The 19228-nt window shown below is 43.1% G+C and overlaps 1 protein-coding gene across 11 annotated transcripts in view; it reads right to left on the reverse strand.

Annotated features, from left to right (window-relative positions):
* The window catches only part of GTF2H1 (general transcription factor IIH subunit 1), a 43126-nt gene that overhangs the window by 22120 nt on the left and 1778 nt on the right, over window positions 1-19228 (reverse strand). For 4 of the 11 annotated variants that reach the window (XM_051834002.3, XM_070072665.2, XM_002721364.6 and 1 more), the window contains exons 2-7: window positions 11508-11676; window positions 6753-6945; window positions 5735-5900; window positions 4739-4832; window positions 2189-2338; window positions 1665-1744 (exon numbers count right to left, since the gene is read on the reverse strand). In XM_051834002.3, coding sequence (XP_051689962.1) covers window positions 1665-1744; window positions 2189-2338; window positions 4739-4832; window positions 5735-5900; window positions 6753-6945; window positions 11508-11661 — 837 coding nt within the window. In that variant the 5' untranslated portion in view covers window positions 11662-11676. Of the gene's footprint in view, window positions 1-846; window positions 1157-1187; window positions 1209-1664; window positions 1745-2188; window positions 2339-4738; window positions 4833-5734; window positions 5901-6752; window positions 6946-11507; window positions 11677-13984; window positions 14221-17372; window positions 17501-19228 lie in introns of those variants that run through there. The other 7 variants (XM_089327881.1, XM_089327878.1, XM_089327890.1 and 4 more) reach the window with 5 other exon arrangements.

Below are 19228 nucleotides of genomic sequence, written 5' to 3' on the forward strand. Positions count from 1 at the left end.
GGCAGTAGTTTTGATTTTATTCTAAGTTCAATGAGAAGGCATTAGAGTTTTACCTAGAGGAGTATTATGATCTAGTTTTAATTACAATTCTTACTGCTAGAAAATGAATTATCAAGGATAAGAGTGCAAACAGGAAGATCAGGGGCCAACACTGTGGCCCAAAAGGTTACACTGTTGCCTGTGACACAGCATCCCATATCAGAGCACAGGTTAAAATCCTGGATGATCCACTTTCCATTTAGCTCCTTGATAATGTGCCTGGGAAAGCCGCTGCAAAGGGGACCCAACTACTTGGCCCCTGCCACTCACATGGGAGACCCGGATGGAATTCCAGGCTCCTGGTTTCGGCGTGGACCAGTCCCCAGCTGTTGTGTCCATTTGAGGAATGAACTAGTAAATGAAGATCTCTGTCTCTCTGGCTTTCAAATAAATAAATCTTAAAAAAAAAATTATTAAGAACCACCAATGGGGAAAATGAGCAAATTGTATTTAAAAAGTTCTGGCAGGGTGGGTGTTTGGTGTATCACCAAACAGTGATGTAAGTCACTGCTTGGGATGCCCATACCTTATATTGGAGTCCCTGGATTTGACTCAGCTCCATGTCCTATTCAGTTTATGAATATTCTGATGGGAAGCAGGTTACATCTTAAGTACCTGGGTCCCTATCACCCATGTGGAAGATCTGGGTTGAGTTCTAGACTCCTGCATTGGCCTGGAGTATTTATTTAGTATTTACCTAGCTCCGGGTATTGTGGGCATCTGCAGGGTAAACCAGTGAATATGAAATCTCTCTCTGCCTTTCAAGTAAACGTTAAAAAAAAAAAAGTTTAGCACCTCATACAGGAATTCAATTCAAGATAATTTTAATGGCAAGTAACATTTGTAAACAGCACTTTTGACAAATCACTTCCAACAGAAGAACTTTGCTTTTTTTTTTTTTTTGAAATTTATTTACTTATTTGAAAGGAGGAGTTACAGAGGCAGAGACAGACAGACAGAAAGAGAGAGAGGGATAGAGGGGGTCTTCCATCCACTGGTTCACTCTCCAGATGGCTGCCAATGGCTGGAGTTGAGCCAATCCAAAGCCAGGAGCTTCTTCTGGGTCTCTCACATGGGCACAGGGGCCCAAGCCCTTGGACCATCTTCCACTGCTTTCCTACACCATAGCAGATGAACTTGATTGGAAGTGGAGCATACGGGATTCAAACCTGCACCCATACAGGATGCCAGCATTGCAGGTGGGGGCTTCACCCACTACACCACAGTACAAGCTCCACTTAGCTTATTTTATATTCAAGTAGAACATCTACATTTAAGACAATTTAAAAACTGTATATTTAAGACTAGGCTTTCTGTCAAAACTCCATTTATTACTTCTTTTTTGTCTAAAGAGATCTTCCATTTACTGGTTCACTCCCTAAATGGCCACAACAGACAGGGCTGTGCCAGGCCAGAGACAGGAACTTCATCTGGGGCTCCCGTGTGGGTACAAGGGCCCAAGCACTTAGGGCATCTGCCATTGCTTTGACAGATGCATTGGTAGGGAGCTGGTTTAGAAGTAGAGCAGCTGGTACTCGAACTGGTGCCCATAAGGGATGCCGGCATTGCAGATGGAGGCTTACCCTTCTATACCACAGTGCTGATTCATATTTACTGCTTCTTACCTCATCTAATGGCTTATCCTCTAAAGCTGTCAAATCCAGTAGTGGGTTCTTTACTCCTAATGAAACCATTGTTTTTAATCCTAGAAAATAAACAAAATAAAAGTTCATTAAGTCTTGTTTTTCTCAGAAATCAAAAAACATTTCGTTAAAGCATTTTCTGTATTTCATTTATTTGACAGGTTGAGAAATAGAGCATGACAGAGAGAGACAAAGAGCTCTCTCATCTACCAGTTCATTTAACAAACACCTCCAATAGTTGGGGCTGGGCCAGGTCAAAGCTAGGGAGCTGAAAACTCAACCCAGGTCTGCCACATGTGTGGCAGGGACCTAACAACTTGAGCCATCACCTGCTGCCACCCAGAGTACACATGAACAGGAAGCTGAAATTGAAAGTGGAGGTGGGATGCAAACCCAGATACTCCAACATGGGATGTGGGTGTCCCGATGTCTTAACTGCTAGACCAAGCACCCATTTGACATTAAAGCTTTAATGACAGATACTGGTGAGTCAGGGATAAAGTTACCTTTTTCATCTATTTTGGCACATTCTGCAAAGAGATCCTTTGACCCTGTATTCAGCCTGTCCCTATGAAAATAATGGGACTGGAAAAACCGCGTCCAGAATTCCTTTTCTGTCATGTTGTGAGGAACATTTTCTGCATATTTCATTTTTACTGTGGAAAAAAAAAAGCCATAAGTTACATACCGAATTCCCAATTCTTTCTTTTAATGTTTTGTTTTAGTTTTATTTATTTTAAAGATTTATTTACTTGAGCCGGCGCCGCGGCTCACTAGGCTAATCCTCCGCCTTGTGGCGCCGGCACACTGGGTTCTAGTCCCAGCTGCCCCTCTTCCAGGCCAGCTCTCTGCTGTGGCCCGGGAGTGCAGTGGAGGATGGCCCGAGTACTTGGGCCCTGCACCCCATGGGAGACCAGGATAAGCACCTGGCTCCTGCCATCGGATCAGCGCGGTGCGCCGGCCGCGGCGGCCATTGAAGGGTGAACCAACGGCAAGGGAAGACCTTTCTCTCTCACTGTCCACTCTGCCTGCCAAAAAAAAAAAAAAAAAAAAAAAAAAAAGAAAAGAAAAGAAAAGAAAAGATTTATTTACTTGAGAAGCAGAGTTACAGAGAGTGGGAGAGACAAAAAGGCCTTCACCTGCTGGTTCACTCCCCAAATGGCTACAACAGCGGGTGCTGGGCCAATCAGGAGCCAGGAGCTTCTTCCAGGTCTCTCACATGGGTGAAGGGGCCTGAGTACTTGGGCCATCTTCTACTCCTTTCCCAGGCCATAGCAGAGTGCCAGATCAGAAGTGGAGCAGTCAGGACACGAACAGGCACCCATATGGGATGCCAGTGCCACAGGTGGAGGCTTAGCCTACTACACCACAGCATTGGCTCCGTGAATTCCTAATTCTTAAGGAATTAAGTTATTGAAACATAGATTACTAACAAAACCTCATTTTGCACGTGAAATTAAGTTTTGAAGCTTAAGTAGCAACACCAAGAGTCTAGCAGTGAGATCTTGGTTTGCTTGTTCATTTGTATTTGTGTGTGCTTTCAATCCCTGGTACTGCATTAGGTGCCAGGAAATGAAGATCCCAATACCTACTAGACTATCAGCTCAGCACTCCAGAAGCTTACTGTGTAGGGAACATAGTGTAAAGGGCATGGTTTATTGACCCAGAGCCTGAATTTAAAATTCTAGGTCTGCCAGCTTCTATCTGCGTGACTTGGGGCATATTACTTAAATGGCCCTGTACTTTGGTTTCCTCACCTATAAACTGAGGGTTAAAATAGTTCCCATTTTGGGCCGGCGCCACGGCTCACTAGGCTAATCCTCCGCCTTGTGATGCCGGCACACCGGGTTCTAGTCCCGGTCGGGGCGCCGGATACTGTCCCGGTTGCCCCTCTTCCAGGCCAGCTCTCTGCTGTGGCCCGGGAGTGCAGTGGAGGATGGCCCAAGTCCTTGGGCCCTGCACCCCATGAGACCAGGAGAAGCACCTGGCTCCTGCCATCGGATCAGCGAGATGCGCCGGCCGCGGCAGCCATTGGAGGGTGAACCAACGGCAAAGGAAGACCTTTCTCTCTGTCTCTCTCTCTCACTGTCCACTCTGCCTGTCAAAAAAAGAAAAAAAAAGTTCCCATTTCATAGGGTATTGTGATGATTAAAAGGAAATAAGGATTTTTTAAAAGTAGCAATGAGGGGAGTCCTGAGGGAAGACAATTCCTAAGGACAACATGGGTCGGACCAGAAAGTGGGAAGACCAGTATATGGTTTAAGAAGCTCTGCTCAGTTACCCTTAGCTGCACATTACAGATCACTAGGCCTGGGGTCAAGTATACTTTTTTTTTTCCTTTGACAGGCAGAGTGGACAGTGAGAGAGAGAGACAGAGAGAAAGGTCTTCCTTTGCCGTTGGTTCACCCCGCAATGGCTGCTGCGGCTGGCGTGCTGCGGCCAGCGCATCGCGCTGATCCGATGGCAGGAGCCAGGTGCTTCTCCTGGTCTCCCATGGGGTGCAGGGCCCAAGCACTTGGGCCATCCTCCACTGCACTCCCTGGCCACAGCAGAGAGCTGGCCTGGAAGAGGGGCAACCGGGACAGAATCCGGCGCCCCGACTGGGACTAGAACCCGGGGTGCTGGCGCCGCAAGGTGGAGTATTAGCCTATTGAGCCACAGTGCTGGCCAAGTATACTTTTAGTATGGTGTCAGCAAGGGAAAGGATTTGAGTTAGAAAGGTCACTCTGGATGCAGTCTGAGGAGTGATCTGAGTGAGTGCTGTGGAGAGACTCATTTACCGTTCTCTCTGTAGTATGTCATTTTGTTCAGGGATGCTGAAGGCCAACTAAAGTCTCAGAACCACCAATGGAGAGAATAATAAAATCTTAACAATGAACTGATTATAGCACATTATTTACTGAGACCTTAGCATCCAACATATGTCAAATACTGGGTAAAATATTATATATTTCACTGTACTTGATTAGGAATAAGGGATAAACATTTTGCTTTTTATTGATACATTACAGAATTAATCCGAATATTTAACCATCTGGAGAACTGTGTTTCCTTACCTGCTGGGTAAGTCCTAAAAATGGACTCAATGATATCAGAAGTTAAATTGTATCTCAAACCATTACAGCCATCTGTTTGGGGCCGGACATCAGCCTAAAACAAAGACCAGAGTCATGTATATATGCATATATTAGAAGATCAGGGACTATGTCAGATAATGGAGAAAGATGGAAAATGACTTTCTAACTGAAATGCTGGGACAGTTAAGTCCCTCACCTTCACCTCTGGCAAGGAGACAGGGTTCAAAGAAGCCCAGAATGACTTTTCAGTCTTAATGATCTGTAAAATGTGCTTCTTTGAAAGTCCAACATGGTCAAACAGGCATTAAGTGTGAGCAAAGGCAGAGTGAAAGTTTAATATAAAACTTCTATAGCTTCCAAATTATTATAAACCTTGTTTAATAATTAAACTAACATTAACTGATTGGTTTCTTTAGGAAAGACCTTCTCGATTCAGTTCACTGCTAAGCATGCAGGAAGGATACAAAACATACAACTGGCAATCAAGCTTTTGTTGAGATGTAAAATAAATACTGCCCTAGTTCCACTGGAGTAGACTAAATGAACTCCTTTTTCTAATTCTACAGGTTAGGAATGTCCAGCTTTTCTGGGATCATTACACACAACTAACTCTGTATTTAAAGTAAGATATAGTAACACTCTGGTTTCTCTTCAGATCGTATAAATCTTTCACCTGAAAGTAAAATATAGCAATCATTTAAAAAGTACCAGAAAGCACTAAATTTGAAATTATCAGAATAATTTTGACCCACCACGCTAGGGTCAAGTCCAAAAACCAAGAAAATACAACTAATACAGAGAAATATAAATTAAAAAAAATACTGTATTTAATTTTAAGACATTTTAAAAGACTACCAGATACTGAATTTGTTAATTTATTTTAGGAAATGTGAAATTCCACACAAGAAATTGCTTTGTTAGCAGATACTGGGGTTTTCACTTTTTAAAATTCAGAAATCTGAAAGGGTCACATACCAGAAATGCTGCAGAAATGCCAACGTCCTGCTTATGGTTGGATGTGGAAGAACTATCTGTTGTGTTCACATTTAAGCGATTGGCCCAGAATTCCTCAGCACTGATCACTTGACTCACAACCAGGTCTTTATAGAGCTGAAACAAAACAGGATCTTCTTGCAGCATTCTGGTGATAGAATATATTGAATATAATTGAATTTCTAGAATAAAATGCCATTTAGGTAAAAAGACTTCAGTGACATGAAACATGGAAATGCCATTCTTTCAAAATGAGCAGCAGAGGTCATTTAGTTCATTTTTTTAGCAATTCACAGCAAAATTCCCTCTTTGGAGGAACAAATGAAGTGGAAACAGATGAGGATAAGTCTGAAGAAACAAAGACTAAAGTCTTTCAGGGTGTGGATTTGGTCTTATTCTCTGTGGCTCAGTGACAAAGATCAGTGTGGCTATAATTTGTACTGTAGTGTATCCTCTTTAACAAATACGGTGCGTGGGGAAGAGAGGCGGGAATCCTTCAGATTTTCCAGCACTAATTTTTTCATGGTAATCGTACTGGGAGCTGTAAGTATTGACAGCCTAACAGACATTAGTGATGGAACAGTTAACCTGATCAGAAAGTCTCATTATCTTACATGTGTCTACCCTTTTCATAGCATGCATTCTCTCAGGTTTCTTGTTCACAAACACTCTTCTAATGATTTACTTTTTTCTGTGACTGGGAAAAGAAATTAAGGAACCACAATACCTTCTCACCTCAATTATGCTCCTAATCAGACACTGGGCTTGATGCAGTTAATTTAACTTCTGGGTTTGCACATTCTCATTGGCCCAAAGTCACTTATTAGTAAGATATTACAGTTGAGAACAAACACAAGAGGTAAAGATACTACCAAAGTCCTTATTTTCCTGTATTACAGTATCATAGCAAAAGTGGAAAGGGGTTAACAACCTATCACTCTACTCGGAGACCAGAGAAAACCTAGCATTTCTTCAAAAGGCTAGTCTTTTCCTTCTTCACCTGTTTTTCTCTTCCAGTTCTTTATTTGCTTTCCTCTTAAATTTGGGCAGCAGCTGCTGAAGAAGGTCCTTTACTGCATCACGCTCTTTCACTGCTGTGCTTTCATTGGAAAAATGGAAGTTTGTTGTGTCCCCTGCATGCAGGACCAGCTGAAGCTGAATTTTAGCTTTTCCTTCTGGACTGATTTTCTGGCCTAAAAAGAAGCATGAGACTGATTAGGTGAGGACATTCACACTGTCAAAATCACTGTGTAACAGGATTCCTTTGGGTTTTAGCTGCCTTGTTCCTACCTCAATGTTTTTGCAGTAAAGAACTCTTCTCAAATAATCCCATATAACCAGAGTATAGCTAACTGAATCCACTGCTAACATCCTGTTTCTCCTCTTCAGTATCCTTCTGGTGTGGCACTTTTCACTCACTGCTCTCACTTCCAAATACTACTGGGCTTTTGTTTCCATTTAACTGGAGCAAACCTCTTTAAAGCATTCTAAACAGCCAACCAGGAGCCCTGAATCCACCCTTAACAACTGCGTCCCATCAATATTATCATTAATAAAAATGGCTAGTCATGGTCCAAAGACTACAAAATATAGTCTGTGGCTTACTAACAACAAAGAAAAATATGTTATTTTGCATTTGTGGGATCTGCTGTCATCACTTTAACCAAGTTATCAAATTATTATTCTTGCTCCAAATATTTAACCTTGATATAATCAAGCCTTCAGATCTTTCAGTTTATAAGGAAACCAGAGGTACAGGAACAGATTTAACAAAACCTTAAATGGACAGCCAGACATATTTAGAATACGTGACACTCTATAAGCCTACACTGTACTATGGTAGAGACTAAAGAGACCACAACTGGGACAAGCATGGCACAGTGGGTTAAGCCACAATCTCAGATGCCCATACATCCATTATTGGAGTGCCGGTTCAAATTCTCGCTATTCCACTTACACTCCAGTTTCATACTAATGTTTGGCAACCGGCAGATAATGGTTCAAGCACTTGTGTAGCTGCCAACCACATGAGAGACCTGGAAGGAGTTCTAGACTCCTAGCTTTAGTGTGGCCCAGCCCTGGCTATTGCAACCATTTGGGAATGAAACAGCAGATGGAAGATATCTCTCTCTGCTTTTTAAACAAACCAACCTTGGCAAAAAAAAAAAAAAAAAAAAAAAGAGAGAGAGAGAGAGAGAGAGAGAGACACCACAACTCTATGAACCTAGATTAGATACTGGCTTGATAAAAAAAAAATCAAAATAATATCTATGAAAGAAATTATTGGAACAACAGAGGAAATGTAACAATGAGCTATAAATTTATTATTGAAATGTTTTTGGTATCCTAATGATATTCAATAAAAGTGTATCTGGGGCTGGTGCTGTGGCATATCAGGTAAAGCCGCCACCTGCAGTGCTGGCATCCCATGTGGCCGCCAGTTCAAGTCCTGACTGCTCCACTTCTGATCCAGCTCTCTGCTACGGCCTGGGAAAGCAGTGGAATATGGCCCACGTCCTTGGGCCTCCACACCCCCCTGAGAGACCTGGAATAAACTCCTGGCTTCACCTCTGGCTGTTGCTGCCATCTGGGGAGTGAACCAGTGTTTGGAAAACCTCTCTCTCTCTGTAACTCTGACTTTCAAATAAATAAATAAATAAAAAGTAAATATTTAAATTTTTTATCTTTGGAGACTTTCATAATAAAAATCTGGGGCTGAATGTGCCAAAATGTTATCTACATAAGGGAAATGGAAATGGAGGTCTTAGCTCAGTTCCACTAACAGTGACTCACAGTAGCGAGAGACAATGCCCCAATCTTTCATCTCAGCCAAAACCCATCTACTAAACCTTAAATAAACAAAAACCTGTACAATGATGATGATGCTTTCATTTCCATAGTTTAGATGAAATACTTAATTGCTAAGAACAGCAATAATGAAGCAATTTACACTTCCAGCCAGCATGCTCCATCATTCCAATCTTTCAATCACTCCTTTCTAGTTACCTTTTCTCAACCACTACTTCATCCTTGCTGTATCTTAGCTTCTGCTTAGTGGTCACCATCTTCTTTTTTAGTTAGGTAACTTCAGTTGTAAGAACCACATTGATTTTCACTTTAACTATTTATTAAGGGTAACTTCCAATGGTTTCTTTAAGAAACGGACATTCTTGCAAATATTTCAACTTAAAACGAAAACTGGTACAGATGGATTTCAGTATGTAATCCCTAAGCTAAGAACTGTGAAGAAATGGGAGCTGGGTATTTTTTTTTTATCACAGACTGTGGGTACCACAATGAATGTGTTTTGTATAAAGCCACAGGGCAAGTTCTATTTAAGAAAAATGCTAATATAGGTAGTTTGTCTTTTTTAAAAAAAGATTTATTTATTAGAGGGAGAGACACAGAGAGAGATCTTTCATATACTGATTCACTCCCCAAGTGACTGCCAACAGCTGGGGCTGGGTCAGGTTGAAGTCACCATCTGAGTCTCCCACATAATGCAGTGTCTCAAGCACTCAGGCCATCCTCTCCGCCTTCCCAGGCACATTATCAGGGAGCTGGATCAAAAGTGGAGGAGGGGCCGGCACCGTGGCACAATGGGTTAATTCTCTGCCCTGTGGCACCGGCATCCCATATGGGCGCTGGTTCTAGTCCCAGCTGCTCCTCTTCCAATCCAGCTCTCTGCTATGGCCTGGCAAAGCAGTGGAAAATGGCCCAAGTGCTAGGGCCCCTGCACCTACCTGCATGGGAGACCAGGAAGAAACTCCTGGCTCTTGGTTTCAGATCAGTGCAGCTCTGGCCACTGCAGCCATTCCATTTGGGGAGTGACCCAGCGGATAGACCTCTCTCTGTTTCTCCCTCTCACTGTAACTCTACCTCTCAAGTAATTAAATAAAATCTTTTAAAAAAAGAAAAAACAGTGGAGGATCTGGGACTCATCCATATGAATGCTGGTGCTGCATGCAGCAGCTTAACCTGCTGTGCTACAATGCTGGCCCCAGGTCCAATTTATAAGTTTTACTGTTGTTTAACTGTTAAACCTGTAATGTTATCATTGGAAACTTATGAGGCATTTTCCCACAGAAACAAAGTTTGAAAAGGAGGTATTATTAACAGGATAGTAGACAAAAAATCATATAACTTAGTACTGAAACCATGATTATTTTTCTCCTTTTGAAAATTAAGATTCCAAGTTACTTTAATGGAGAAAGACAGAGATGTTGGTGATTTGCAGCAGCAAAGTGAAGGTCAATCCTTAGGGTATGACAGCTGTTTATAAACAAAAGACATTCATAAATAGGGCCCCTGCAAGTTGAAGGTTGTCTGCTTTTGGTGGTGTCATGTTGCTTGAAATCCACACTGGATTTTATCTAGAACAATCTATATCCAGGGAAATATATGAATCCTCAGTACTGGTCACAGTTACGGTACCTCAACTTGTCAAGGGATTATTGCCCCACCTCTCCTGGGTCTCCACCACGTCACGATCTTTAGTCAGGTGAATTGTAGAAATTCCTGACAGATGGGGACGGCACTGTGGCACAATGAGTTACGCCACACCTGCAGTGCTGGCATTCAATATGGATACCAGTTTGAGTCCCACTGCTCTGCTTCTGACCCAGTTCTCTGCTAATGTTTCTGGGAAGGCAATGGAAGATAGCCCAGGTCCAGGTCCCTAGGGCTCTGCCACCCATGTGGGAGATCCGGAAAAACTCCTGGTTTCAGCCTGGCCCAGCCCCAGTCATCATGGCCATTTGGGGAGTGAACCAACGGATGGAAGAGCTTTCTGTCTCTTCAGCTCAAATAAATAAATAAATAAAATCTTAAAGAAATAATAATAATAAAAAGGCAGTTAGAGAGAAAGGGAGAAAGTGAGTGAGAGAAATCTTCCATCTGCTGGTTCACCTCCCAAGTGGCTGCCAACAACTAGTGCTGGGCCAGGCTGAAGCCAGGAGCCTGGAACTCCATCTGGATCTACTTACATGTGTGGCAGGTACCCGAGCACTCCAGTCATCTTCCATTGCTTTCCCAGCCTCATTAGCAGGGAGCTGGATTGGAAGTGGAGTAGCCAGGACATGAACTGGTGCTCGTACGGGACACTGGCATCACAGTCAACAGCGAAACCTGCTATATTACAATGCTGGCCCCGGATTATGCAACTCAAAGTATATATGGAGATCTTCATCTGACTGACACACATGAACCTGTAAACACTCCATTATTCAGTGAAAAAATAAAAAACAAATTATATAATAGTACATATTCTATGATCAAAGTTTATTTCTTTTTTTTTTTTGACAGGCAGAGTGGATAGTGAGAGAGAGAGAGAGAGAGAGAGAGAGAGAGAAAGGTCTTCCTTTGCCGTTGGTTCACCCTCCAATGGCTGCCGCGGCCGGTGCATCGCGCTGATCCGATGGCAGGAGCCAGGTGCTTCTCCTGGTCTCCCATGGGGTGCAGGGCCCAAGCACTTGGGCCATCCTCCACTGCACTCCCGGGCCACAGCAGAGAGCTGGCCTGGAAGAGGGGCAACCAGGACAGAATCCGGTGCCCCGACCGGGACTAGAACCTGGTGTGCCGGTGCCGCAAGGCTGAGGATTAGCCTAGTGAGCTGCGGCGCCGGCTCAGAGTTTATTTCTACATGGTTGATTTTTTTGGATATCAAATAAAAAATCCACAAAGATAGTATAACTTCGTACAAATTACCAGCAAACATGACATACACACATATCAGACCTTAATACAGGTGACTTACATTTAATGTCCGCATACATATGGCTGATTGTAAACCTATCTTTGCCTTCAGGTGCCCAAGCAATTCTTTCTGCCATGAGGTACAGAGCTCCATCCTGTTTCTTCTGTCGCACCTTCTTTACAATCAGCAATACTTCTTCAGAGGAAGTTGCCATGATGGTTAGACAGTGCTAGTAGATCAGGAAAAAAAAATTTCACACATCAGTTGGGGTTGGATTTTGTTGACTCCCAGAGTCTCTTCTAACTCTAAAATCTAAAGTAGAAAATTGACGAGAAGGGAAAAAAAGTCTCTTCTCTCAACCAAAGTTGAAGATAAAGTCATGTGGCATCTTCTATGATCAAATTCTATGTTCATACCTCATATGAATTTACACTACACTATGGTTCATAGCACTCAGCAATTTCCCAAAGCATTTCCACATACAAGGGTATTTTTCATTTATTTTAAGACTTACACAGGACCCTACTGAATTTAGGCCAAATTTGTTTCAATTGGAACAACTAACATCCATAGAATTTGTGTGCCCTTCCCTCAACTATACCCAGAGCTGAAATCACACACCTGGTCTTCTATGTGCTCGTTCATTCCCCAAGTTTCCTGATTTCTGCTCTAAGTTTTTTCTATGTGCCTCAAAACAAACTGAGATGTCAACACTTAAAAACTTCACATGCCAGCTTCCCATCTTTTAAAAATGAAATGTCTTCAATGATTCTCTTTGTTTAGGTTGATGATTTTCTTTGTACATGGCTACCCAACTCCCTGTGAAACTCTCATGTTTCTACATGCTTCCCTCTCTCCCCCATATTCCATGCTTCTTGGACTCTTTTTTAATTTTTTTATTTGAGAGGTGGAATTACAGGACAGAGAGAGGTGTTCCATCTGCTGGTTCACTCCCCAAATGGCTGCAAATCTGGCAGAGGTGGAGTCAGGAGCTTCCTCCAGGTCTCCTGCATGGGTGCAGGGGCCCAAACACTTGGGTTACCCTCCGCTGCTTTCCCAGGCCACTGGATCAGAAGTGGAACAGCTGGGACTCAAACTGGTACCCATATAGAATGCTGGTGTCATAGAAAGAGGCTTTAGCCTACTATATCACAGTAATGGCTATGATTCTTGGAATCTTAAAATCACCCAGCCATTGAGCTGTCTGGACTCCACGGCAGATGCCAAAACTGATGGTGATATTTGCCATAGGCTGGGATGGGGAAAGCTGTGATACAAATGTCACATACACACTATTTTTAGTGAAGATATGACTGGTGTTTATCCTAAAGGAATGGTTTAAAAATATAATTAAAAAATTTACTTCTTTAGGGAAAGTTCAAAGGATAATTTTGGGGAAGTCAGCTTAAGAATTAAGTTTGCCCTGAGCAAATAAGTAAAACTTTATGGAAAGCATTTCTGAGAGGTTAAAACAAATGGGAACAATGAAATATTGGTTCTGCTATTAATTATTCAAAATAATTAGAGAGCTTCTCTTTATACAAATGGGAAAACAAGCCTTAGGAATCACAGCAGATATTAAAAACAATGGAAATCAGAAATTCTTATATAAAGCTATTTGGAAAAACAAAGTGAATTACTGGGGCCACGCTGTGGTGCAGCGGGTTAATGCCCTGCCCTGACGCGCCGGCATCCCATATGGGCACCGGTTTGAGACCTGGCTGCTCCACTTCCAATCCAGCTCTCTGCTATGGCCTGGGAAAGTAGTAGAAGATGGCCCAAATCCTTGGGCCCCTGCACCATGTGGGAGACACAGAGGAAGCTCCTGGCTCCTTGGTTTGGATCGGCGCAGCTCCGGCCATTGCGACCAACTGGGGAGTGAGCCAGCGGATGAAAGACCTCTCCTTCTCTCTCTCTGACTCTTTCAAGTAAATAAATAAATATTTGGAAAAAAAAAGACTGAATTACTTAAAAAAAAAAATATTTATTTGAAAGACAGAGTTACAGAGAGAAGTGTTCCATGTGCTGGTTCACTCCCCAAATGGCTGCAATGGCCAGAGTTGGATCGATCTAAAGCCAGGAGCCAGGCACTTCCTCTAGGTCTCCCATGTGGGTGCATGGGCCCAAGGAGTTGGGCCATCTTCTATTGCTTTCCCAGGCCATTAGCAGGGTGCTGGGTCAGAAGTGGAGCAGCAGTGACTCAAACTGGTGCCCATATGGGCTACTGGCACTGCAGGAGGTGGCTTTACCTGCTGCACCAGAGCATTGGCCCCAATGAATTATTTCTTAAACCATCATCTCATAGGATTATAAAAGAGATCACTAGATTTAAAGCACTATTATTTCTTTCTCAATGAAGCAGTGTTTTTTTGTTTTTGTTTTTTTAGTTAAAAAGTAAAATCTTGCTTTCTCTGAAGGTATCTCAACTCTGAGCACCCAGATCTCCCCTTTCACAGGTCTCTCCTTCAGTAGGTCTTTACAGGTCACTTCATTCTACAAGAAGGAAAAGGGTCAGTGTGAATATGTTTATTCCATACATTTGTACTCAGCCTAGGAGCAATCGATCCAAAGATGAATGTCTTTCAACATGATTCTTGCTTTCAAAGAGCTTCCAGGGGCCGGTGCTGTGGTGTAGCAGGTGAAGCTGCCGCCTGCAGTGCCGGCATCCCATATGGGCGCTGGTTCAAGTCCCAGTTGCTCCACTTCCGATCCAGCTCTCTGCTATGGCCTGGGAAAGCAGTAGAAGATGGCCCAAATCCTTGGGCCCCTGCACCTGCATGGGAGACTTGGAAGAAGCTCCTGGCTCCAGAATGGCACAGCTCCGGCCATTGCGACCATCTGGGGAGTGAACCAACAGATGGAAGACCTCTCTCTCTGTCTCTCCTCCTCTCTCTGTGAAACTCTGCCTTTCAAATAAATAAATAAATCTTAAAAAAAAAAAAAAAAAAAAAAAAGAGCTTCCAGTCTAGTGAGCAAGATGTGTGTAGACTATAGATGTGCTATTTGTCAGTGCACACAAACCTGAATGTGTAAAGAGCCCTCCTCCAAAATGTTCTGAATTAGGACCAAGGCAATTTTTCACTTGGGATGCTCTGATAACAAAGGTTCACCATAGAATATGTCTAAAGTAATTTTTTAAAAAATTGAAGTATAATTGAAAATCAAAGAAATGCCTACCTCTTAAGTGTTCTGTCCGATGTACTGAGAACTGTACACTCATACATCATTACCCAAATCAATACAGTGCAGTTCCATCACCCCTTAAAGTTTCCCCACGTCTCTTCACAGTTAGTATTCCTTCCTACAGAACTCTTCTGCTGCGTCCCAAGCACATTAGCAGGGAGCTGGATTTGAAGCAGAATAGCCAGAACATGATTCAGCACACAGCAAATGCAGCTGCACCTGCTGTGTCACAACACCTGCCAGATGAGGGTACCTTATTGCATGTTTTACTAATGTGTGTCAGACACTGGACTAATTCACAGGCACAATGTTATTCAGTCCCAGCTTAATGAACATCTTATGAGGTAGGTTCTATTTTTAGTCCATTCTGTAGACAAGGAAACTGGGTCTGAGAAATCAAAATACTTTCCCAAGCATCAAGAAAATAGCAAAACTGCTATGAATCCGGGTCAGTCTGACCTTGGCGTTCCACTATATTATTCTGCAAATATATATGACTGGAGAAAGACATCAAATTTACCAGCAATTACCAATAGGTGATAGAAATACAGAGGACATGGGGCTGGCGCTGTGGCGTAGTGGGTAAAGCCACGGCCTGCAGTGCCAGCATCCAAAATAGGCACCGGTTCAAGTCCTGACTGCTACACTTCCGATCCAGCTCTCTGCTATAGCCTGGGAAAGCAGTGGAATACGGCTCAAGTCCTTGGGCCCCTGCTCCAGCATGCAAGATGGGGAGAAGCTCCTGGCTCTGGATCGGCTAAGCTTCAGCTGTTGTAGCCTTTTGGGGAGTGAAACAGCGGATGGAAGATTCTCTCTCTCTGCCTCTCTGTAACTCTTTCAAATAAATAAATAAATAAAATCTTTTAAAAAATGTTTAAAAGAAATACAGAGGATATGAATATTCTTTTTGTCTTCTGGACCACCTACAATAAATATGTACTATGTAATGAGAAAAACAGTTATTAAAACGTCTTCCCAACAGCTTATGCCCTATCAAACCAAATGTTTATAAGGTAACATGTGAAAGTTTAGGGGTTAAGTTAGTGTGGGTAAAATTGAAAGCGCTCCCTATTTTGATTGTTTATTTTCAGCAATATGTATCACCATATGTTTTATTTTTTTTTATTTTTTTTATTATTTATTTTTTATTTTTTTGACAGGCAGAGTGGACAGTGAGAGAGAGACAGAGAGAAAGGTCTTCCTTTGCCGTTGGTTCACCCTCCAATGGCCGCCGCGGCCGGCGCGCTGCGGCCGGCGCACCGCGCTGATCCGATGGCAGGAGCCAGGAGTCAGGTGCTTTTCCTGGTCTCCCATGGGGTGCAGGGCCCAAGCACCTGGGCCATCCTCCACTGCACTCCCTGGCCACAGCAGAGGGCTGGCCTGGAAGAGGGGCAACCGGGACAGAATCCGGCGCCCCGACCGGGACTAGAACCCGGTGTGCCGGCGCCGCTAGGCGGAGGATTAGCCTAGTGAGCCGCGGCGCCGGCCTCACCATATGTTTTAAAAATTATTTAAGAAGTTATTCTTTAACACTTATTGGAGAGGCCAGCGCTGTGGCGTAGTGGGTAAAGCTGCCACATGCAACACTGGCATCCCATGGAGGCATCAGTTGCATCCCAGCTGCTTCATTTCCAATCCAGCTCCCTGCTAATGTGCCCGAGAAAGCAGTGGAGGATGGCCCAACTGCCTGGGCCCTTTTACCCACGTGGGAGACCTGGAAGAAACTCCTGGTTCCTGGACTCAGCCTGGCTTAGCCTTGGCTGTTGTGGTCATTTGGGGAGTGAACCAGTGGATGGAAGATCTCTTTCTGCGTCTCTACTTCTCTCTTTAATTCTGCCTTTCAAATAAATAAATCTTTTTAAAAAAATCTATGGAACTGTTCATTTTAAAAGCTGCCTATAGAATGTAAAACTATACTGCATACCATTACAAACATTTTAGAAAACATGAATTAGGGGCTGGCATTGTGGTGCAGAGGGTTAAGCCACAGCCCACAATGGCAACATCTCATATGGGTACTTGTTCAAGTCTCAGCTGCTCCACTTCTGATTAACAGCCTGCTAATGTGCCTTGCAAAAGCAATGGAAGATAGAGAGCCCTAGGACCCCCTGCCTCCCATGTGTGAGATCCACATGGAGTTCCAGGCTCCTGACTTCGGTATGGCCCAGCCTTCACCATTGTGGCCATTTGGGAGTGAACGAGCAGATAGAAGATTTCCCCTCCACCCACTAATTATGCATTTCAAACAAATAAATCTTTAAAAGAAAACATGAATTAAAATCTGACAGAGCAAGTCCCCCTTTAACTAGGCTTACAGGCACAGATGAAGAGTGTTAGCTTTGGAAAAGGACAGAAAAACTTTTCTGAGTTGGGAAGATAAGGAAGATGAGTCAGAGACACATTTAGTGGAGAATATATTCGATCAACTGAACTGATCTTGAGCAAGCCACTTTAAACCAATTAGGAAAAACCACCTCTTACACATAATATGAAAAATCATTCATATTACATTTCACTTGGGGGAACTTTAAAAAATAATTTAGAGAGAGCCGGCGCCGTGGCTCAATAGGCTAATCCTCCACCTTGCGGCGCCGGCACACCGGGTTCTAGTCCCGGTCGGGGCGCCGGATTCTGTCCCGGTTGCCCCTCTTCCAGGCCAGCTCTCTGCTATGGCCAGGGAGTGCAGTGGAGGATGGCCCAGGTGCTTGGGCCCTGCACCCCATGGGAGACCAGGAAAAGCACCTGGATCCTGGCTCCTGCCATCGGATCAGCGCGGTGCGCTGGCTGCAGCGGCGGCCATTGGAGGGTGATCCAACGGCAAAGGAAGACCTTTCTCTCTCTCTGTCTCTCTCTCTCACTGTCCACTCTGCCTGTCAAAAAAAAAAAAAAAAAAAAAAAAAATTTAGAGATAAGTTATGGGACACTAGGCACAACTGGTCAATTGTCTCACAGCTAATTTGTTTGGCAAGTTTCCCTGGTCATCTGTAGCACCTCTTGTTAGTTGTACAAGGACCAATTTCAGGAGATGTAATAAAACCACGGGGGCTACCCTACAATGGTTTCTCTGATTTCCAAATTTTTCATGAAGTTAGGAGATTCTTTGGGTGGCAAACAATTCTTCCCAATAGAACTCTGAAAAAGCCACAAAATAATTTATGAAAAATATTATTGGTGCAGGCTATATTTAAACAAATCAGGTGGCTAAAGATCTAGACTGACTTAAAAGATTATTCACTTTATGAAATAATCTGTCACAAGACTTCTTTAAATAGCAAAATCCTTCGGCAAAGGCATTAAGAAACTTAGTTACTATCTCACTCATTTGTGGAGTCCAAAAACACAGCCATCTTTCTGAAAAGTATAATGGTGGTTACCACAGGCAGGGGAGGGGGAGAGGAAGGAGGGCTGTGGAGAGGTTATTAATAGTGTTAAGTTACTGATAGATAGGAACAGGAAGTTTTGTAGTTCTTCTGCACAGTAGGATGACTACAGATAATGTTAATGTACTGTATTTCTCTTAAAAACTCTAGAAGACAGCACTTTGAATGTTTTCATCATAAATAAATGTTTGAGGAGATACATATTGAAACACCATACAGTGCCCATAAATATGTACAATTTGCATATGTCTTAAAAAATTTTCCTGAAGATAAGCATCTATGCCTTGTTCTTTGGCCTCCGTATATTCATTTGGCCCTCTTCCCACCAATTAGCTCATTTTTTCACTTTAAGCGTTAACGTTACTAGCTAAGATTTCCTAGCATCCTTGCCACACTTGCCACAATTCACTTTTGAAGTCATGATTTTGATGTACATCTCCCCTGACAGACTGCCAGCTTCCTAAAGGAAGGCAGAGGCCAGAGGCACTATTTTGTGTTCACTGCAATACAACGCCCAGCAGCACAGTTAGGCCCACAGGAAGAACCCAATAAACCACTGAGACACTGAAGATCTTTGCTATTAAAAAGACAAAAGAAACATTTGCACATACATCTTGGGTTAAACTCCAGAAAGTGCTACAGCTCTCAACTCACAGATGGGACTACTACTTCTCACACATTCTAGTGACAGGAATAAGAAACAAGTGAGCAGAAACCTTTAAATTATTGCATCTGCATTTCCATTACCTATACCCCTAGATAAAGATAAATGGAGAAAAAAAAAAAAACACAAGTGAAACATACACTCCTTGGCACTCTTTCTTAAGCTGCTGGAACTATCAGCACAAAAAAATGGAGATTGGGAATGCTGCTTGCCCTTAGGCAACAAAGTGTTTAGCAACTCAACATTACTGGGAATAACACCTTAAAAATATGTAAAGAGTGACCTAAACATACTGGTTTAAGGACACTTTCCCAGTCGTTTTTCATTTCACGGCAGTGCAGGGAGAGGCCGGAGGGAAATGCGGCACAGATGCATAACAGAGGGCAACCGGCTCACATTCACTAATAAATACTGCAGGCTGACACGAGTCCATGTCCAAAATCAAGAGAAGAGTCATCAGTCGGCAATCCAAGTGAGAGAAGGACTATAAAATCAATGCCTGACCCCCACACACTGACGGCAAGAGAGAGATAAAGTAAGGAGGACACAAAGAC

The sequence above is a fragment of the Oryctolagus cuniculus genome, chromosome 1, assembly GCF_051225735.1.
Source record: "Oryctolagus cuniculus isolate XC-2025 breed Fujian yellow rabbit chromosome 1, ASM5122573v1, whole genome shotgun sequence".
Taxonomy (NCBI): domain Eukaryota; kingdom Metazoa; phylum Chordata; class Mammalia; order Lagomorpha; family Leporidae; genus Oryctolagus; species Oryctolagus cuniculus.